Raw genomic sequence first — 21,139 nt, forward strand, 5'->3', positions numbered from 1 at the left:
CAGCCCGATTCGTAACCACTACGCTACCAGAGCAATGGCACCTAACAACAATAAAATGTTTGTGAATCTTTCACCATGTCTTTTTTATATTGATTCGTGATTCTTCCTTGAAATTGGTTATTATTATATTTGTTATAAAATAGTTATTTTCCATCTATAGTTATTAGTTGGAATTCTACTATATTTCTTTCATTCCATTTATCTATTAATGTGTGTTTATATAATAGTATATAAACAAACTGACTTTATATACCTAACTAACACAGCACTGGAGGCACTCACTCATGTATGTCAAGAAATTTGGAAGAAAACTAAAATGACTGGAAGAGATTCCTATTTGTGCCTATTCCAAAGAGAGGTGACCCAACGAAATGCAGAAATAATCGGGCCATATCATTGATCCCATGCAAGTAAAGTTTTACTAAAAGTAATCCAAAATGGCTGTAACCATACGTTGACAGAGAACTTCCAGAGGTTCAAGCTGGATTCAGAAGAGGATGTGGAATGAGGGATATCATTACTGATGTCAGATGGATCTTGGTTGAAAGCAGAGAATACCAGAAAGATGTTCACCTGTGCTTTATTGACTATGCAAAGGCTTTCAGTTTTGTGGATTATGACAAGCTAGCTGTGGATAACATTGTAAAGTATGAGTATTCCGGAATGCTTACTTGTGCTCATGAGGAACCTGTATATAGACCAAGAGGCAATTGTTTGAACAGCAGAAGGAAACACTGAATGGTTTAAAATTAAGAAAGATGTGCAACAGGGTTGTATTCTTTCAACATACTTATTCAATCTGTATGCTGAGCAAATAATCCAAGAAGCTGGGTTATATGAAGAAAAGCTTGGCATCAAGATTGGAGGAAGACTCAATAACAACCTATGAAATAAAAATGATACAACCTTGCTTGCTGAAAGTGAAGAGGACTTAAAATACTTATGATGAAGATCAAAGACAATAGCCTTCAGTATGGGTTGCATCTCAATGTAAAGAATACAAAAATTCTCACCATTTGACCAGTAAACAACATCCATGGAGAAAAGATTGAAGTTGTCAAATACTTCATTTTTCTTGGATCAGCCATCAACACTCATGGAAGCATCCATCAAGAAATCAGACAACATATTGCTTTAGGCAAATCTGTTGTGCAAAACCCCTTTAAAGTGTCAAAGAGCAAAGATGTCAGTTTGAGGACTAAGGTGCAATGGACCCAAGGTTATTTTCAATACCTCATGCGCATATGAAAGTTGGACAGTGAATAAGGAAGGCCAGAGAGGAGTTGATGTATTTGAGGTATGGTGTTGGAGGAGAATATTAAAAGAACAAACAAATCTGTGCTGGAAGATGTATAGCCAGAATGCTCCTTGGAAGCCAGGATAGCCAAACATTTTCTCTCATACTTCGGATATATTATTAGGAGGGACCAGTCACTGGAGAAGGATATCATGTTTGGTAAAGTGGAGGGTCAGAGAAAAAGAGGAAGACCCCACGTACAGGGTTATTATGGGTTGGAATCGACTCGATGGCACTTAACAACAACCGCAGCAGTTGGCTTCAGTGATGGGGTCAGGCATAGCAACGATTGTGAGGTTGGCTCAGGACCAGACAGTGTTTCGTTCTGTTGTGCAGCGGGTCACTATGGGTTGGTACAAGCTTGGTGGCACCTAACAACAACATAAAACAGTATAGAATCATTAAGTATAATTTTATTAAAATAGTTATGATTCTTTACTTTTATTTACATAGATTTGATGAGTGGAAGCCCCTTCAAACCAATTTTTTTTTGTCCTTTTGGCATGCAAACTGTATAGTTTGAGCACTTTTTAAAAAATGTTTCATTGTGAATTATGTGGTAGTTTACATGGGAGAACATTAGCTTTACATTCATCATATCATATATCGTTTCATTGCCATGGTTACAATCCCCTCCATGCATCATCAACTGACCAGTATACCCCGCAAGCCTGCACCTTGGTTGTCAGCACACAACCCCTCTCCCTCTCTGGGTCTAGAGTTCCCAGCTGCTCCATCTCTCCACGTCATCGTCTCTGCCTCCATCTCTCCACGTCACTGTTTCTCTGGGTAGGGTCCTGTACTCGGCTCTTGTCCCTTGATGGTCCCTGGGATCTCCATTGAGCACTTTTTAAAATCTGGCACACCATGTTTCAAGATTATATTGTACTTTCTTACCCTTAGCCCTGTAATCAGTTATTTCTTCAAAGAGCCTTTGTTAACTCTTAATGGAGAATGATACATGATAAGCACTCTACTGCAAGCCACTAGGCACGTGGTTTGAGCGTGTCAGCTTCTCTGCGGGAGAAAGATGAGACTTACTGCTCCTGCAAAGATTTAAAAAGTCTCAGAAACCCTATACCGGGTTGCTATAAGTTGGAAATAACTTGAAGGCACTTAACAATGATAACAACAATAACCTCTGGACACTAGATCTACTAATTCTTATAAATGTCTTTACCTCTAGGCTCCATGAATGTGAGCTCTGGTAGCGTAGTGGTTATGAACCAGGCTGTGAACTGCAAGGTCAGCAGTTTGAAACTACCAGGTGTTCCGCAGAAGAAAGATGAGGCGTTCTGCTCCCGTGTCTCAGAAACCCTGTACAGGGTTGCAATTAGTCAGAACCAACTCCACGGCACACAGCCACCACCCTGAATGAGAAGAAATTTATGCACTGATTTGTATATATGTGTGCACAGGTGTATGATTACATGTGCACATCCCTATACAGAGAAGAAATACTACATTTAGATGCAAACAGCTTCTATATCTATTTCTTTTCTTTTATATTGCCATAGAAATAAACACAAACAATTATTGGTACCTCTAATTAGAGTCTAATTATTCTGGCTTTTCCAATTTTCACTTATTTGTCATTATTAGTTATTTGATATACAGTATAATAAGTTTCACTTGTTTTGGATTAATTTAATTTTAGGAGTATTCTTCTGCTCATCTTGTTTTCAATTTATTTAGTTTTATTCATTTTAAGTTTGTGAGACCTTCCAAAAGTCAGAACTATACAAAAGGGTATACTTTTATGAAATGTCTCTTATCCCTTTCTCTTCTACCATGTTCTTACTTTCTCATCTTTTCTGCCATGTACCCATCTACCTACCATTTGGAGTTATTATCACCAAAATCCACCGTCATCAAGTTGATTCGGATTCATAGCAACTCTATGTTTGTTGTTGTTAAGCACCGTTGAATCTGTTCTGACTCATAGTTATCCTGCATGGGGTCTTTGAGGTTTTAAACCTTTCTAGGAGCGACAGCGTTGTTCTCCTGAGGAATGGCTGGTGGGCTTGAACTACCAACCTTGTTGTTTGCAATCCAGTGCTTATTGTATGGAGCCACTGCACGCCCATAGCAATCCTAGAGGACAGGGTAGAATTTCTCCCTGGGGTTTATGCTGCTGTAAATCTTCTTGGGTGCAGACAATGACATCTGTTTCCTACAGAGCAGCTGGTGGGTTTGAACTGCTAATCTTGTAATTAGCAGTCTAATGTGTAACCCATTATACCACCAGGGCTCCTTTGAATCTTACTAATTCCTAGTTATTCCTTCCTGTCTTTTTGAACAAATAGATGTATATGTATTTTCTTATTTCTCTTTCACAAGTAAAATGTAATACAGTGAAACCTGTGAGAGCTGGAATGGAACCACATTGCCTTGCTTCACATAGTATCTCAAATTTTCTGCCTTGGATAGCATGCGGTCTTATCTTTTTTTTTTTTTTTTTTTGGTAACTTGTTTTAGTGAAAATTATTTGAATTTTCCTTCTCTGAGAAGTTTCTTTCTTATACCAGTTCTGGCATTTGTAGGTTTTACTGTATACTATAGTATATAATCCATTTAAAAGAATATCCTGGGAATCATGCCATGTCTGCATGCTTCATGCTGCTCTAATATGTGGTTCACCATGGTTTATTCAATTACTCTTTTATGTATGGCCATTCAGGTTGTTTTCAGTATTTTGCAATGCTGCAATAAATAACCTATGCATATGTATTTTCTATTATTGAAATTCTCTCCTGAATGCTAGGAGTAGAATTTCTACTTCAAAAAGTAAATCACATATAGTTTTGCTAGATATTGTAAGAGTGTCGTCTATAGATACTTCAATTTGCAAATTTGAGATTTTGAACTTTATTTAAGGAGACTAGTTTTGATTCAATGTAAGTTAATTTCTTTTAAAATTGATGTAAAATTACTTAATAGAAACATTAAAGAAGAACGTTTATTTAAAAAGTATCACACATTGTGATGTAGAAAACAGAAATTTCCACAAATAACATCTCCATACTTCATGTCAGATCTAGCTAGAGCTGAGAATGTTGTTGTTGTTGTTATATGCATGGAGTCGGTTCTGACTCATAGCGACCCTGTACAGGGTTTCCGAGGCTGTAAATCTTTATGGGAGCAGAAAGCCTCATCTTTCTCCTGTGGTGTGGCTGGTAGTTTTGAACTGCTAACCTTGAGGTACCCAGCCTGATTCTACCGGAGCTCCTAGAATAGAAAATTCTTATTTGGTCTTTGAGCTCAATATTCTTGACTCAGTATTTAGAGCCTTAGAAAAATGTTGCTTAGTAGTATTGAAAATTTTGGATAAAAATTAAACTTACAAGAGTGTCCATTGCAGTGTATGTCAATGAATAAGGCTTTACATATATGAGAAGAGCTTCAAAAAGTTTGTGACAGAATACCGTTATATTTTAGTTCCATACTTCCACATACTTTTTTGAGGAATCCTTATACATTCTTAGTGAACAATAAAAGGCATGGGAGTATTAGTTCTATAAAACAGTTGGAAAAGATATGTAGTACTTATTGTTTTATTTCTCTCCTCGGAAACCCTGTTGAGAGTCGTTATGAGTAGGAACTGACTCCATGGTACATAACAACAACATAATAGTTTTAACAACAATTTTTGGGGAGTTGCATAAAAGATAAAGAGACAATAATAGTAGAAACAGTGTTATAGATTGAATGTTGTTTCTGTTAAGTGCAATCCAGTTGGCTCAGACCCATAGTGATGCTATACAGGGTTTCCAAAGAGCAGCTAATGAGCTTGAACTGCCGACTTTGTGGTTCAAACCAACTTTATTTACAGTCCAGCGCATTAACCTACAGTGTCACACTAGGACTCTTATAGATTAAGTGGTGTCCACCAAAATTATGTATCCACTTGACGAGACCATTATCAATGTCAAGTAAATTATCTTCCATTTCGTGATCTGATGTAATCATCCTATATGCTTTAACTTCTGTGATGTTAATGAGGGTGGATTAATAAGCCAGGATGCAATTACATGATTTGATTGTATCTTGACTCAGTCTCTGTGAGATATAAAAGAGATTGATCAAGCAAGCAGACATCAAAAGGACCTAATACTACCAAGTAAAACGAGCCGTCTGTGTTGCATGTCCTTTGAACTCTGTGCTGTGAACCTTCTAGACTCAAAGGAAAATTGATGCTAAGACACTTGGGGATCTCCAGGTGATGCCAATCCCACAGATGTTGGAAAGAGACAAGGATCTTCCCCAAGACTGACTGTGAGAGAAAGCTTTCCATGAAAGCTGGTACCCTGAACTCAACTTCCTGAACTGTGAGAGAATACAGTTGTTTTGTTTTTTTTTTGTAGCCATCCACTTGTGGTATTTCTGTTGCAACAACACTACATAATTAAAACAAGTGGCTCTTGCCAAAGTTAGAAGGATTGTAGTTATTTTAGAAAGAAAATGTGGAAGAAAACACATGTGCTTTCAGTATAATATTTGTAAAAATGTATTTTGTTGTTAAGTGCCGTCAAGTTGGTTTCGACTCATAGTGACCCTCTATAAGGTTACTGATGCTTTAAATCCTCACTGTAGCAGAAAGCTTCATCTTTCTTCCATAGAGGGGTTCGCGGCTTTGAACCATGGACCTTGTGGTTCATAGTCTAGTGCTTCTTGTATGGTGCCACTGCGCTCCCAAAAATGTATTATCATTTCTGTATTAAAAAAAAAGGACAATAAAATTAATATTGAAAATAGAAAGAAACACCTCCCCCCCAAACAAAACAAAACAAAACAAAACAAAAGGCTTTCCATTTACAAGGACGTCCTATTTTTTTCCCCCTTAAAACAAAGGACTAAACTTTATGAAATCCACTTTTTAAAGCATTTCATCATTGGAACATCCGTTTTTACTTAGTAGCCAGTGTGGTCATTTGGAATCCTAAGATGAGCCACCTTTCTTTTCTGCTTAAATCCTTCCAGTGCCTCATCTTTACACTTTATACCAGTAAAAATAAAAGTCAAACTCATCATTTACTGACTTGACTTCATGGGTCCTGCCTCCTACCTGCTTCTATGACTGTTTTCCCTTCTTGGGTAGTGGTATTTCTACCCCCGTGTACATCTCTCTGTTTATGGATCCACTCCCAGCTTATTATCTTCTTAGGATCTTTCTATCAAAATTGCTCTTCTCTTCGGCTGGATGGATCTCTGTGGTCTTGACTGTGTCTGTTGTAACATTCAAGTCTCAGATCAAATATAACCTAATTAGGGAGGTCTTCCTAGGTCACCTGTCTTATATCCCATTTTTTTTTTTGTTATGAAATGTATCACTATCTAAAATTGTCTTTTTTGTTCATATATTTACTTGTGCATCGTCTATCTATATGCTACTAAGATGTATAATCTGGAAAGCAACAGGAATCTATTCTGTCTTTTCCCTTATACCCTTATAACATCACATCACATCACATCACATCACATCACATCACATCACATCACAACACAACACAACACAACACAACACAACACAACACAACATAACATCCCACCCTGCGGATGAGCCTATTTTGGCTCATAGCAACCTTGTAAGAAAGAGTAGAACTGCCTCATAGAGTTTCCAAGGCTGTAAATCTTTACAGAAGCAGAAAGTCACATCTTTTCCCCATGAAGCTGCTGGTGGTTTCACTCACTGACCTTTTAGTTAGCAGCTGAACAGTTAACCATGATGCCACAAGGCCTCTGTTTCTTTTTCTTTTTTTAAATAAATGTTTTATTGTGAATTGTGTGATAGTCCACATGGGAGAATATTAGGTTTACATTCATTCTATCATCTATCGTTTCATTGGCATAGTTACCATCCTGTCCATGCTTCTTCACCCAACCAAAGGGTGTACCCTGTAAGCCGGCCCCCCCCACCCCCCAGTCCTCATCTCCTTTCCATCTCCAGATCCCAGGTCCCCAGCCACACCATCTCTTGACATTGTCTTCCCTGCCTCCATCTCAGGCCTCACTGCTTCTCTGGGTAGGATCCTGCTCTCCGCTTTTCTCCACTGATGGTCCTAGGGTCCTCCGCTCCTAGACTGAAAAGTTAATCACTCTCCTCCTTGCTACAAAATGCCCACCTTTAGATTTCCAACCCTCACAATCAGTCCTGAGAACAATTATTCACTATTGCATCACAAGAGACCCATCTGTATTTCATTTCATCAGCCCTTCCTGGACAGGTTGGGTACTATTCACTGGAGACTCTACCCTCCTCCACACCCTATGGATCTAGGTTCCCTCTTGAAAGCTTGTAAGCCAGTCACTTCTTACCTTTGTATCCCTCCCCCCATTTTGGGTAGCCAATGTCCAAGTTGCCCATCCCTGTCTACCCTTTGTGTGGAGGGGGTGGGAATAGTTCTTGCAGCAGGGATTTGTTTCCTCTTTTGAGCTACTGCATTTATAGGTGTTGTTGTTGTTGTTGTTGTTAAGTGCCGTCGAGTCGGTTCCGACCCATAGCGACCCTGTAACAGGGTTTCCGAGGGTGTAAATCTTTACGGGAGTAGAAAGCCTCATCTTTCTCCCGCGGAGCAGCTGGTAGTTTCAAACCGCTGACCTTAAGGTTCGCAGCCCGATTCGTAACCATAGGTCCTGTTTATTGAATTGCATCAGATGACACTTTTTTCCTCTTCTTTCTTCTTCGGGTTGAGTCCTGTTTATCCAGTCATTGAAGCCAGGTCAAGTGGGTATCATCTGCAAGTGTGGTTGTTCTTGCATCTTTCCACCCTCTTCTTATTGGCTGGCCGCCCCACTCTCCATTCTAGTCCTCTGTGGCAGTGTCATTGACTCTGAGCCCATGAGTCCCCAGGTGTTGCCTCGCTTCTGGCCCACCAGGTCTCCACCCGGGTTCACAGTCATTTGCTGAACTATGTAGGGCTTAGCTCACCACTTCATTGATGTTCTTCAGTCACTTCCCCTTATGGGTGACATGCGTGGTCACCAATCAAAGCATATATTTCCCTTGCATCTTAGTCTTGGAAGAGAATTTGCACTGAGAGGACCTGACCACTTGCCTTGATGTCTCCTGGGCAAGCAACCTGCATGTTCTTGTGGTAACAGTCAGACTGCCCTTATTGTTTTGAAGTCCTCTGTTTCTTGCATCATAATAATCCTTTATTGGATTTATTAATTGAATTCTTTTTAATGGAAATAACTTACATCTACCTCTAGAGGTTTTCTTTTCTACAGATCACAGGGGGTAGGAACACAGAAGGATATCTATATATATCTGTTTTGCTCATGTAATGTGTTTATATATTTACTTTTGTTTATGTATTTACATGTATATCTTTTGTGTTCTTTTCCCCTTTCCCTTGTGATATATATGTTGTTTTTGTTGCCAAGTGCTTGAGTTCTGACTCATTGTGAATCTTACGGAGTTTCCAAAACTGTAAATCTTAATGAGAGCAGAAAGCCTCATCTTTCTCTCTTGGAGTGTCTGGTGGTCTCAAACTGCTAACCTTGTGGTTATCACTCCAATGATCTACCAAGTTTAGTGACTAAAAATGTAGCTTAATAAAATTTATGATATTATACTCTTTGCCTGCTGTCCAGGATTAGGCAAGTAAATATAATAGTGTGGTGCTGTGGGTTAATGTTTGAACTGCAAAATTGGCATTCGAGCTCACCAGCTGCTCCTCGGAAACCCTATACAGGGTTGCTTTATGTCGGAACCAACTTGACAGCACTTAACAACAACAACAACAACAACAACAACAACAACAAAACACTAATATGAATTTTTAGCTCAAATAAGAATTAAACACCTCTCATTAAATAAGGAATCCTGGTATGGTGCTGTAGGATAAGCACTGAACTGCTAACCACAAGGTCAGCAGTTCAAACCCACCGACCATTCCTCAGAATGACTACATAGGGTTGCTATGTATGCAAGGTACTTGGCAGCAGCAACAATTTATTGAATAAAACCTTTTAGCACCTTTTTATAAGCAAAATCTTTTGTGACTTTTTTATGCAGTTCCAAATTGTCAGGTGTTCATTATATTCAGGAATTTGTTCTGCTGAAAACCTTTACCTTTAAGGCTGATTGCACATGAATAAAATTGATTTTTTTTTTAACACAATGACCAATAAGTATTTTTTTTACCTTAACAATTAGAAACCCAATTCTTTGATTTATATGCTATTTGACTTTAAACCTTTAATGATTTTTATGAATTAACAAATTAAACCTTTAGTTATAAGCAAACAAAAAAATTTGATTATGCCAAGCAAGAATTTTTAACAAGCTTCCTACTATTTCTTGCCTTTGTTATAGTAAGTTCACTTCATTAATTCTTAGTAATATTAAACCTAACTCAGAAGTTCTCATAGGTGTTTAAGCTGAATCAGAGTTAGTGATTACAAGTTAGGTACAAGAAGCAGTTCTTTTCTTAGGAAAGAACTGAGATTTATAGATTGGCTTATGAAAGTCCATTAACCATGGTCTTTAACTTGTTATAAGCAGGAGGTTAGGTACAAAAAACTCTCAGAACAGAGTGAAATGGAAAAATTATACCTAGCTTATAAAACTTAAGCTTTAAAAATACCATATAACCTGAAGATAAGAGAACTCAGTTTGTTTTTGCATACATTAATTCTTTGGTATAATTAACCCAGTTGATAATGTGGTCACACAATATTAAGTGGAATATATATTTTTGAAGCTCTTAAGAGCAGAGTTTATTAAAGACATCTTCCATAAATTTCAGATTGTTAAAACTTGGCCACATTCTTTTTGGAATGTGGGTCAAAGTTTACAGAGTACATTGGTTTTCCATTCAACAATCCATATGCATTTGTTTTGTGACATTGATTGCAATTCTACAATAAAATAGTACTTATCCTACTCGCTCTCTGTGTTTATAGTTTTCATTTGGTCTTCTTCCCTAACCCTTCCTTCTTTTGAGCTTTTCCCCTGGGCAAATACTGCCTTTTTGATCTCATATGGTTGATTGTTATAAGGAATGTATACTTCTCTGGTATTATTTGTTGACCTTATTGTTGTTGGTATTATGTGCTGTCGAGTTGTTTCCAACTCATAGTAACCCTGTATACGGTTTCAGAGTAGTGGCTAGTGTTTTTGAACAATTGGCTTTGGTTGGATGAACGTTAAAGCATCTGAGTGAGTTCAGTGCCAGACCTGAAGGGTGTCTAAATGCTATACAGCCCTGGGGTTCTACTAGTCTCTCTCAGAACAGAAAAGCTTAGTCTTTATAAATATTCTGAATTTTATTCTACATTTTCCTCCTATTCTTTTCAGGACCTCCTACTGTGGTCTCTTTGGGAGTGGTCAGCAAGGGGACAAAGGCTGGGATTAATGTGGTCAATTAGCCTTTTGGAACACAGAAAGATTTTAGGCTTTGAATTTGGCTAAAAGAACATCTCAATTCTGGTAAGCAGGTATACGTATTATATCACCAGGGTACAGTATTCAGCTTTTGAATCAGCTCTTCTTAAATACATAAAATATTTTAAACATGCAAGTGGCTTATTTAAGGCAATGGGCTGATACAGAAAATATTCTAAGTATGCAAGTGGCTCATTGAAGTCAATGAATGGGCTGATGCAGAAAAGCTTTCTTATGAATAACAGGTAGGTCAGTGGTGATTAGGTAGTGCTAATAAAAGAAATGTAGTGTGTTGAGTTTCTTTTGTTATGATTTTGAGTTAATCTCTAAATGTCTAATTATTATTGAATGAAATGCGTTTTTAATAGAGTTAATTTCAAAACTGATAATGGATGGGAAAGGAGGAGTTTTCTGTATTTTAACTTTTTTTTTTTTTTTTTATAAAATGTACTTGGTACTTTAAAAATTTTAATTTGCTGTTTTTAGTGTGTATTGATAACATTTCCCACAATTACTGACATAATTTTTATGATATCAGTTGTTCTTAAGTGCTGTTCAGTTGGTTCTCTTAGTGACACCCTATAGGATTTTCAAGGAGCAGCTGATGGGTTTGTACTGATAACCTTACAATTAGCAGTCTAGTCCTTATCTGACAGTATAACACTAGGACTGGGACTTATTAAATGCTTATTCAAAAAATATATTAGAAGTGACTAGAGGAACTCCTTGATCAACTTTTTTTTTTTCTTTTTTATCAACTTTTGGTGGCAAATACACCTTTCTTCAGTAATTTTCAACTCTCATTTCTTCTACTATGAGTTTGCATAAAATCTTCTGTGAATAACAGATTTAATTGGCACTGGAGAACTGCTGGGATTGTAAATGCTCTGAAAACGAATAATTCATACTTCAGTGACATTTTAGTGTTTCTGTTGATCAGTGACATTAGAGATGCTGGAAATCATTTGAAAAATGCAAGGACATTTTCACAGTATATTTTAATAGTGAAATACATGAAAGTAATTTAGATTATAATTACCCCCTTGGCAGCAATTGTGCTTAATCTTGTTTTGTACAATGCTGACTTTGCTGTTTTCTTCGACTATTGTTATTATCAATGCAAATTATTTCTTTAAATAGTCTCATCTTACTCTCATATTATCTTATTTTTTACAAGTGTCATAACCTGACTAGGTACCAGAGATTCAGGAATTACAGTGCTAAAGAGAAAGTCAGATAGTTTATGGTTACTGACTTAAACTCAGCTATTATACACATAGACACAGACACTCAAGCAAGAGTATAGACATATTCTCAGATCACTAGGAGGACTTGGACTTTTTTTCCATATGGAATTTTGTTTATGGGGTTTTCCTATTTTCTACAATGTTATGGAGAAAGTTCTAATGATCAATAACTAACTTCACATAGAAAAACAACACGAAGAAAAAAACGCTATTATTACTGTTCTCCAGTATTTTAATCTTTAGGAGGCTATGTATTTTAGGCTGTCATTTAAAAATTGCCAGTTTCAGTTAATGGAGTTAAGTGTGATTAAAAAGCTATTTACTGCAGTTGAGAATACTGTATGGAAAATTTTGGTATAGGCCAAGTTTCGGAAAGATAAGATATTGTATTTATTGTTGTTAAATGCCCTCAAGATGGTTCTGACTCACAGCAACCTTGTATAGGATTTCCTAGGAGTGGCTGGTAGCTTTGAACTACCATCTTTACAGTTAGCAATAGTCCAGTGCTTTTCTTATATTGATCTGGATGATTGTTTCCAGCGATTGGAGTAGTGTTTAAGAATATAACTTGAGAGTCCTGTTTGATGTGTCTAGGCAAATTTTACTTAAAGCAAACTGTCTTGCTTTAGGTACTCTTGTGGTGGTGGTGGTGTTGGTTCTGACTCATAGTGACCCTGCATAGGGTTTCTCATGCTCTTAGTCATCACAGAAGCAGAAAGCCTCATCTTTTCCCTGCAGAATGGCTGGTAGTTTTGAACTGCTGACCTTGATGTTAGCAGCCCGACTGATAACCACTATGCTACCAGAACTCCGCATTAGGTTCTTTACTGGACGTAAAAGTTCATCTTCATACATTGTGGCATTATTGCTAGGCCTTCTTCCTCTTCCTGTAGAGTACATTGGTTTTATAGATTTAGTTTCCTACTCTTATTAATTTTAAAATCAGACCATAATTATATGTTGGATTTTTCATGGTTGTATAAAAATCATTTAGTATTTGAAAAATGAAGGTTCTTTAGTACTTTCCACTGGTAACTGGAAATATGTTGTATTTTTACTTTTTCATAAGAATGACATTCTAAATTAGTTTGCAAAGAAATAAATGGGATAGAGTAGTGAAGAAACATACGTTGAATATGTCTTATGCTCAAACTGAGATGAAATGCAGGAATTAGGCAGGTACCGAAAAATAGTGTCCTTAGAGAGTTCAAAGGAAATGGGTACTATTACCTGTAATAGTTATATAATAAAAGAAAAAATGTTTGGTTGTAGAGACATAAAAATGGTAAAGGAAATAAGTATGTGACAGTGTATCTTACCTTTATACCTTAGAATACAGTTAACGGAATATGACAAGAGCTATGTATAAACTTTCTATCTTGCATTTGATATTTTAGAATAAAATGTAATAAAGGATTAAAAAGATTGGAAAATTATGTTGGATAAATATCCTTCTAATTTTTGTAATGTCAGGCATACATTCTTATCTTGCTAATGTGTTTTGATATCACAGGGGATAAAGCTTTCTGAGTATTTTCATTTTTATGGCTAATGGACTCAGAAAGATGCAGATTTATCCTTCTCTCTCCCCCTTCTTCCCACTTCCTTTGAAGTTATGCAAAAATGAGAGAAACACAGAAGAGTTAGGCTTAAAAGGAATATTTCTGATTATACAGGTAATATATCTTCTCCCCTTAATTTCCTTTCTTTCATACCCGTGTTTTGATAGTAATATAATAGAAGATAATAATATTTTAAAAAACATACTTGTGTTTTGATAGTGATATAATTAAAAAGGGGAAATTGTACTGAAAACTAATCTACTAATTATATGGTCTGTTTCCTATTTGTTTTATTCCTTTTCAAGTAAGCATTTGGCCTTTCTTTCTTTGTGATTTATTTAACCTTATTCATCCATTGAAAGCTAGGCATTTAAAAGGAGCTGGTAATATGGTAAGGCAACTTAGTGGCACAGTGGGTTAAGTGTTGTGCTGCTAACTGCAAGATTGACAATTAAACCCACCAGCTGTTCTGTGAAAGAAAGATGAGGCTACTTATTCCCGTAAAGATTTTCAGTCTTGACCATAATACTACCCTGTAGTATCAGTGTGAATCAGAATTGACTCAGTGGCAGTGGGTGATACAGTGAGGAGCCAAGCAGGAACCTACATTGCCCTAGGAAGACTTATTGTATTTGAGAAAATGACTGTTAAAAAGTTGTTGGGATGTACTGACAGACTCCTCCCTATTCCCAGAAATTTGTCCACCTAGATCATGCTTCCATCAATTCATGGTGGCTTGTTCTTTGCCAGTTCCTTCAATGCACCTTGGATTTCTTCTTTCAGTATCATTGGCTCTTGATCCCATCCTACCTCTTGAAATTGTTGAACATTAACCATTTCCTTTTGGTATAGTGATTCTGTGTATTCCTTCCATCTTCTTTTGATGCTTTCTGCATCATTCAATAATTTGCCCAGGGAATCCTTCAATAACGAAGGTCAATGCTTGATTTTTTTCTTCAATTCCCCTAGCTTGAGAAATGCTGAGCATGTTCTTCCCTTAAGGTTTTCTGACTCCAGATCTTTGCACATTTTATTGTAATATTTGACTTTGTCTTCTCGAGGTGACCTTTGAAATTTTCTGTTCAGCTCTGTACCTACTCATTTCTTCTATTTACTTTAGCATCTCTGTCCTGGAGAGCAAGTTTCAGTGTCTCTTTTGACGTCCATTTTGACCTTTTCCTTCTTTCTTGTCTTCTTAATGAATTTTTTATTTCTTCCTGCATGATGTTCTTGATGTCATTCCACAACTCTACTGGTCTTTGGTCTTTAGTGTTTAATGTATCAAATCTGTTGTTCAGATGATCTGTAAATTCAGGTGATATATATTCAAGGTCATATTTTGGCTCACATGGACTTGTTTCATTTTCTTCAGCTTCAGTTTGAATTTGCATATGAGTAATTGATGGTCTGTTCCACAATCTGCCCTTGGCCATGTTTTGACTGATGATATGGAGCTTTTCCATTGTCTCATTCCACAGATGTAGTCAATTTGATTTCTGTGTGTTCCATCTGGTGAGATCCACGTGTATGCTCATTTCTTATGCTGTCTAAAGAAGGGATTTGAAATGAACAAATCATTGATTTTGCAGAATTCTGTCATGTGTTCTTCAGCATCATTTCTATCACCAAGGTCATATTTTCCAACTTTTGCATTCCAATCACCATGTTTGCTTGTTTGATCAATTTCAGATTGAATAAGTTAGTAGAACTCTTCTGTTTCATCCTCACTGGCTTTAGTGGTTGGTTGTAAATTTGAATAATAGTGGTATTAACTGGTCTTCCCTATCGGGTCATGGATATTATCCTATCACAAACAGTGTTGTAACTCATGACTGATCTGGATATGTTCTTTTCGACAATGAATGCAACACCATTCCTCTTCAATTTGTCATTCCTGGCATAGCATACCATGTGGTTGTCAGATTCATAATGGCCAGTAGCAGTTCATATCAGCTCATTAATGCCTAAGATATTGATGTTTATGTGTTCCATTTAATTTATGACATTTTCAAATTTTTCTAGATTCATACTTCATACGTTCCATGTTCCGATTATTAATGATGTTTACAGCTGTTTCTCTTTATGTTGAGTTGTGCCCATCAGCAAATGAAGGTCCCACGGGCTTTACTCTATTACCGTCATTACGGTCAACTCTACCTTGAGGAGGCAGCTCTTCCCCAATACATTTTGAGTGCCTTCCAATTGGAGGAGTTCATTTTCCGGCACGATATCGGACAGTGTTTCCCTGCTATTTATAAGGTTTTCAGTGACTTAAGTATTCGGATGTAGTTTGTCACTCCTTCTTCCTAGTCTGTCTTTGTCTGGAAGCTCATCTGAAACCTGTCCACCATGGGTGACCCTGCTGGTATTTAAAATACCCGTGACATAGCTTTAGAATCACAGCAACTTAAAAGCCACCCCAGTATGACAAACTGACAGATGATTGGTGGAAAGAAACTACCATACTGCTTTTAAAAGTAGCTGTAACACTGTGTAGGAGAGTAGCAACTGCTTTCTATACGTACCATTCTAGATAGTTTTATACCATTTGTCATTTAAATTTGCATTTCCTTGATGACAGATGCTCTTGAACATCATTTCATTTGATTACTGACCATTCTTACGTTTTTGTCCATTTTTAAAATGGGTAGGTTGCCTTATTACCATTGAGTTGTAGGATTTCTGTAAGTATTCCGAATTTAACTGTTTTCTATATACTATATAAGTATATTCTAAGTATATACTAAGCATATTCTATATACTTATTGTTGGTGGAGTCCTGGTGTGGTGCTATAGGAGCAACACTGAACTGCAAGGTCATTTTAAACTGCAAGGACAGCGGTTCAAATCACCAGCCGCTCCTTGGAGACCCTGTACAGGGTTGCTATGAGTCAGAACTGACTCAATGACACTCAACAATAACTACAAGAAATGAGCACTAGTGTGGTGCTCAAGGATAAGCACTTGACTGCTAACTGCAAAAGCTAGCAGTTCAAACCCACCTGCCGCTCTTCAGGACCCATATACAGGGTCACTATGTGTCGGAACTACTGTGATGGTTCTGACAACAATGATGTAGGGCTTACTCATGCAGGAAATAATCCATTTATTCAATTGTGGTTTACTTTGATCCTACCAAAATTATAATTAGTTCAATAATAAAGTTAAAAGTGCTACAAGAGATTATGTCATTGAATTTCCACTGGTATATGTTTGGATGAAAATGTTAATGGGTCTGACAGTATATACGGGATACTTGAAAATTTATGATAGCAAGGAGTTGTAAGCAGTATATATATGCTCAAGGGTAGGTGAATAGTTAGGTGTAAGTAATGATAGGTCAGGTACTCTGTAGGCAGGAAAATGTAATATTCTTTAAGACTTATGTGTATTTTCTGTGTTCATGAATATTGCTTATTGATAAAAGTAATAAAAAGTGAAATATTTCATATATTTCTGTGAGTAAAATATATATACATTTAAGTATGAACATATAGAATACTTGGAAGCACAGTCTGAAAACCACAAGGTCAGTAGTTCGTGCCCACCAGCTGCTCTGTGGGGGACAGATGAGTGTTTCTGCTAAAACACAAGGATGCACAGCCTTGCAAACTCTATACAGAGTCACTATGAGTCTGCTGGAAGGCACTTAACAACAACATAAAGAGTACTATGGAATCCCAGTGTGGTGCTGTAGCATGGGTACTCAACCGCAAGGTCAGTTTGAACTGAAAATTGGAACTGACTCAAAGGCACTTAATAACAACAATGTACATATCTAGGAACTCTTGTGGCACTGTGGGATAAGCACTGGGCTGCTAGCTGCAAGGAGAAAGATGCTCTGCTCTGTGGGAGAAAGATGAAGCTCTCTGCTCCCATAAAGATTTGCAACCCTGGAAAACTTATACAGGGTCACTCTGAGTTGGATTCAACTTTATGGCAGTGGTTTCTTTTTTATTTTGTAAATATCTGTGTGAGAAAAAAAAAAAATCCAAACAGAATTATCACGTAAATGGTGGTCATTCTGCAATGCTTGTTTCTTTTTTTTTCTCCTGTTGCTCTTTGATGCACTCATAATTTTCTGTGCTGAAGAAGAAATACATACTTCGGTAATTTGAAGGGGAAAAAAAAAAGAACACTGATAAATGTCATGTCAGTGCAAGTTGAATATATTCTCTTTTTAATTATACCTAACAATCAATGATATAAAAATTAGATGTTCATTTTCACTGCTCTTACCATTTCCCCTTTCAACTTTATTTTCTTTATCATTTTAAATTCTCTTTTGAGATTCTGGCAGTGATTTTTTCTTTAGTAAATTACCACTTTGCTATTGATGTGAATGAAAATAGCCTGCCTTCTCAGTGCTAATTTGTTTTGCATTATTGGAAATGTTTTCTTCAACTACATTATATAGCAAATTAATAAAAATCAAAAGAAATGGGAAAAAAATACTCCTAATTTTCTGCTATCCCAGCTAATCTGCCTTTGTTTATACATACCCATTTCCTTTCTTTGCCCTTAAATGTGTAATTTGTAATTTAAATAGATGTAATTTTGGATTTTCTCTTCATTGTTAGTTCAATATCCTCATCATTTTCCATTTGTACTAATTCTATACCTTTTCAACAGGTTGCTGCTTCTGAATGCTGAATAAAAGTCCTCATTTCTTTTAGTGGTCTGTAAAGCACACAGTCCCCTTCTTCCCAACACTGTATTCCAGATATTTGTCTCGTTTGTTCCCTCACCTCCTCAGACCTTTATTCAAACACTCAAATTTGAGGTTTTTAAAATTCTTCTCTGAGGCTTTCTTTCTTTGGTGGTGGGTGGTAGTGTGCCATGGAGTCGGTTCCTACTCATAGTGACCCTGTAGAGGGTTTCCAAGGCTGTAAAGCTATATGGGAGCAGAACGCCTCATCTTTCTCCTGTGGAATGGCTAGTGGTTTTGAACTGCTGACCATGAGGTTAGCAGCCTGACTTGTAACCACTATGCTACCAGAGTTCATCTTACACACCTTGCTTCTTACTCCCCTTCTCTGTTTTAATTTTCTCTATAGCACTTCTCACGAGCTATATTACAGTAGAAAGCAGAAGCTTTCTGCTTCTGTGAAGATTTACCCTCAGAAACCTGATACAGGGGAACTATGAGTTGGAACGGACTCACGGCACATAATCAGCACTTCCACCATAGTACTTCTTGGACCTTAGTGTGGCACTGTAGGTTAAGCACTGGACTGCTGACTGGAAGGTGGGCTGTTTAAACCTATCAGCTGTTTTCAGAAACCCTATACATGGTTACTGTGAGTTGGAACTGATTCTAAGTCACACAACTACAATATAGCACTTCTTACTGTCTACAATGAAATCTGTTTTACTTATTTATAGAATAAAGCCTCATGTGGTAAGGGACTTTTATCTCTTATCCACTACTCTATGTAGTGATTGCCACTTGATTTTGTTGTTGTTAAATGCTGTCTAGTTGGTTCCAACTCATAGTGACCCTGTATAGGATTTCCAAGGAGCAGCTGCTGGGTTTGAACTGCTGATGTTGTGATTCACAATCCAGTGCTGATCCTATAACGCCATACCAGGAGTCCTTGTCATGTGACAGCCACTTAACATTTGTTATTCTAGTCTTCGTTTCAAGGAGCCCTGGTAGTGTAGTGTGGTGGTTATGTGTTGGCCAGCAGTATGGCTCCCTTTAAGATTTATAGCCTCGGAAACCCTATACAGGGTTGCTATCAGTAAAAACCTACTCAATAGCGCACTACCACCATCACTAATCTACATTTCACACTGCTGCCACATAAAAGCAACCTATAGAGCAATATATATATCATATAATGTTTTTATGTTGTTGTTTAGTGCCGTCCAATCAGTTTCGACCCATAGCGACGCTGTGGTTTCTGAGGAGAGGCTGTGGTGAGCTCAAACCGCTGACCTTGTGGATTAAACCGACTTTGCAGTCCAGTACATTAACCTATAGCACTATACTAGGACTCCATATTTTTATATTGTTGTTGTTATGTCCTTTGGGTTTATTCCGACCCATAGCGACCCTGTATAGGGTTTCTGAGGAGCAGCTGGTGAGCTTGAATCACCGACCCTGCAGTTCAAACCACTTTGCAGTCTGATGCATTAACCCACAGCACCACACCAGGACTCCCTCATATTTTTATAAGTATATGTATTTAAGAATGAACATTATATAGAATATTATAACATATATGTGTGTGACAAATACTTTAAACAGAAATGTCAAGTTAATGGTAGTCATTTTCAGGTACTTCCCCCACCCCCATTCCTTTTCTTTTTTATCCTCCCAAAATTCCTGTGAGAAAAACTCAATAAATACATAGATGTTTTCTATCTCTCTATCCGTTGGCATTTATGCATGCTTTGTGCCATTCCCAAAGTACCCCAAACACACTTAAAGTGCTTTTACATGCTGTCTTTAGTTGTTCATTTTGTGTGTGTATGTACATTATATTTTGGTCTGTAACATACTCCTTTCTGAATCTTTGTCTCTGACTCATCTTTCACGCCTTGTTGAGGTTTCCCTGATCTGCTCGGACGAGTGTGGTTTTCTACATTGGGTTTCCCGCTCAACTTTATTATAGGAATTAGAATGCACTGATAATTATTATGTCCTTGCTTGTATCTCTCCTGCCACATTGAGTTTTGTTAATCCCTGTGTCCACTGTGTCTAGGACTAGGTTCTTAATATTCGTTGAATGAATTGATGAATTATAGCTTTTTCTATGTTGTTTAGAATGCTAATTTTATTAGAGTAGCTCTTGTATAAAATTCTGATTCTTAGTTTGTCGATGCCTAAGATATATTATTATATTTTGTTGTTGTTGTTATTGTTAAGTGCCGTCGAGTCGCTCCCGACCCCAAGCGACCCCATATAGGGAGCAGCTGGTGAGCTTGAACAGCAGTTCAAATGGCTTTGCAGTCTGGCACCTTAACCCACAGCGTCACACCATTTATTTAATTGGTCTCCATGTTATTTTGGATTTGCAGAAGCAATTGTTTTAATTTTCAGATTTTTTGATGTTACGTTGCAACCTTTTTTGGTTAGTATGGATTATAAATTGATAGATTTATAGGCAGAAGTAAAGAAATCATCCTCCCCAAATAGTATATTTTTAGTAATTATATATAGCTTTAAAAATGAAAGGTGAGATTAATATAACTGCTATTATTTTGATGGATTATCTTGACTTTTCGTAAAGTAATAAAAATGTTTTGACTTATTTTATAGGGAAGTCTTAAGAGGAGGCGACAGATCTTACCTCAAGAATTCATCCATGAACTGAAAATGGGATCTGCAGATGAAAGACTTGTCACATGCTTAGAGTCCCTCCGTGTGTCTTTGACCAGTAACCCTGTCAGGTAATTCACATATCCCAACACCATCAGGACATGTTTCTGAATTTAACAGATGTCATTTATCTGTCATTATAATTTAATACTTCCTTCATGCCACCTTTAAATAAATGCAAGTGTAACTCACAAACTTCTCAAGGTAAAAATTGATTAAATGATATTTATATGCATGAAGAAATAAAGTCTCAGTGTAGTTTTTAAAACATGTATTATTTTTATAAAAACTTTTTATGAAGAATTGGGTGAAGGT

The 21,139-nt window shown here is 37.0% G+C and overlaps 1 protein-coding gene across 3 annotated transcripts in view; it reads left to right on the forward strand.

Annotated features, from left to right (window-relative positions):
• Positions 1-21,139, forward strand: part of DIAPH3 (diaphanous-related formin 3) — a 727,649-nt gene that overhangs the window by 163,111 nt on the left and 543,399 nt on the right. For all 3 annotated transcript variants that reach the window (XM_006837594.1, XM_006837595.1, XM_006837596.1), the window contains one exon: positions 20,765-20,895. In XM_006837594.1, coding sequence (XP_006837657.1) covers positions 20,765-20,895 — 131 coding nt within the window. The remainder of the gene's footprint in view (positions 1-20,764; positions 20,896-21,139) is intronic.

Source organism: Chrysochloris asiatica, unplaced genomic scaffold (assembly GCF_000296735.1).
Source record: "Chrysochloris asiatica unplaced genomic scaffold, ChrAsi1.0 scaffold00022, whole genome shotgun sequence".
Lineage (NCBI taxonomy): Eukaryota > Metazoa > Chordata > Mammalia > Afrosoricida > Chrysochloridae > Chrysochloris > Chrysochloris asiatica.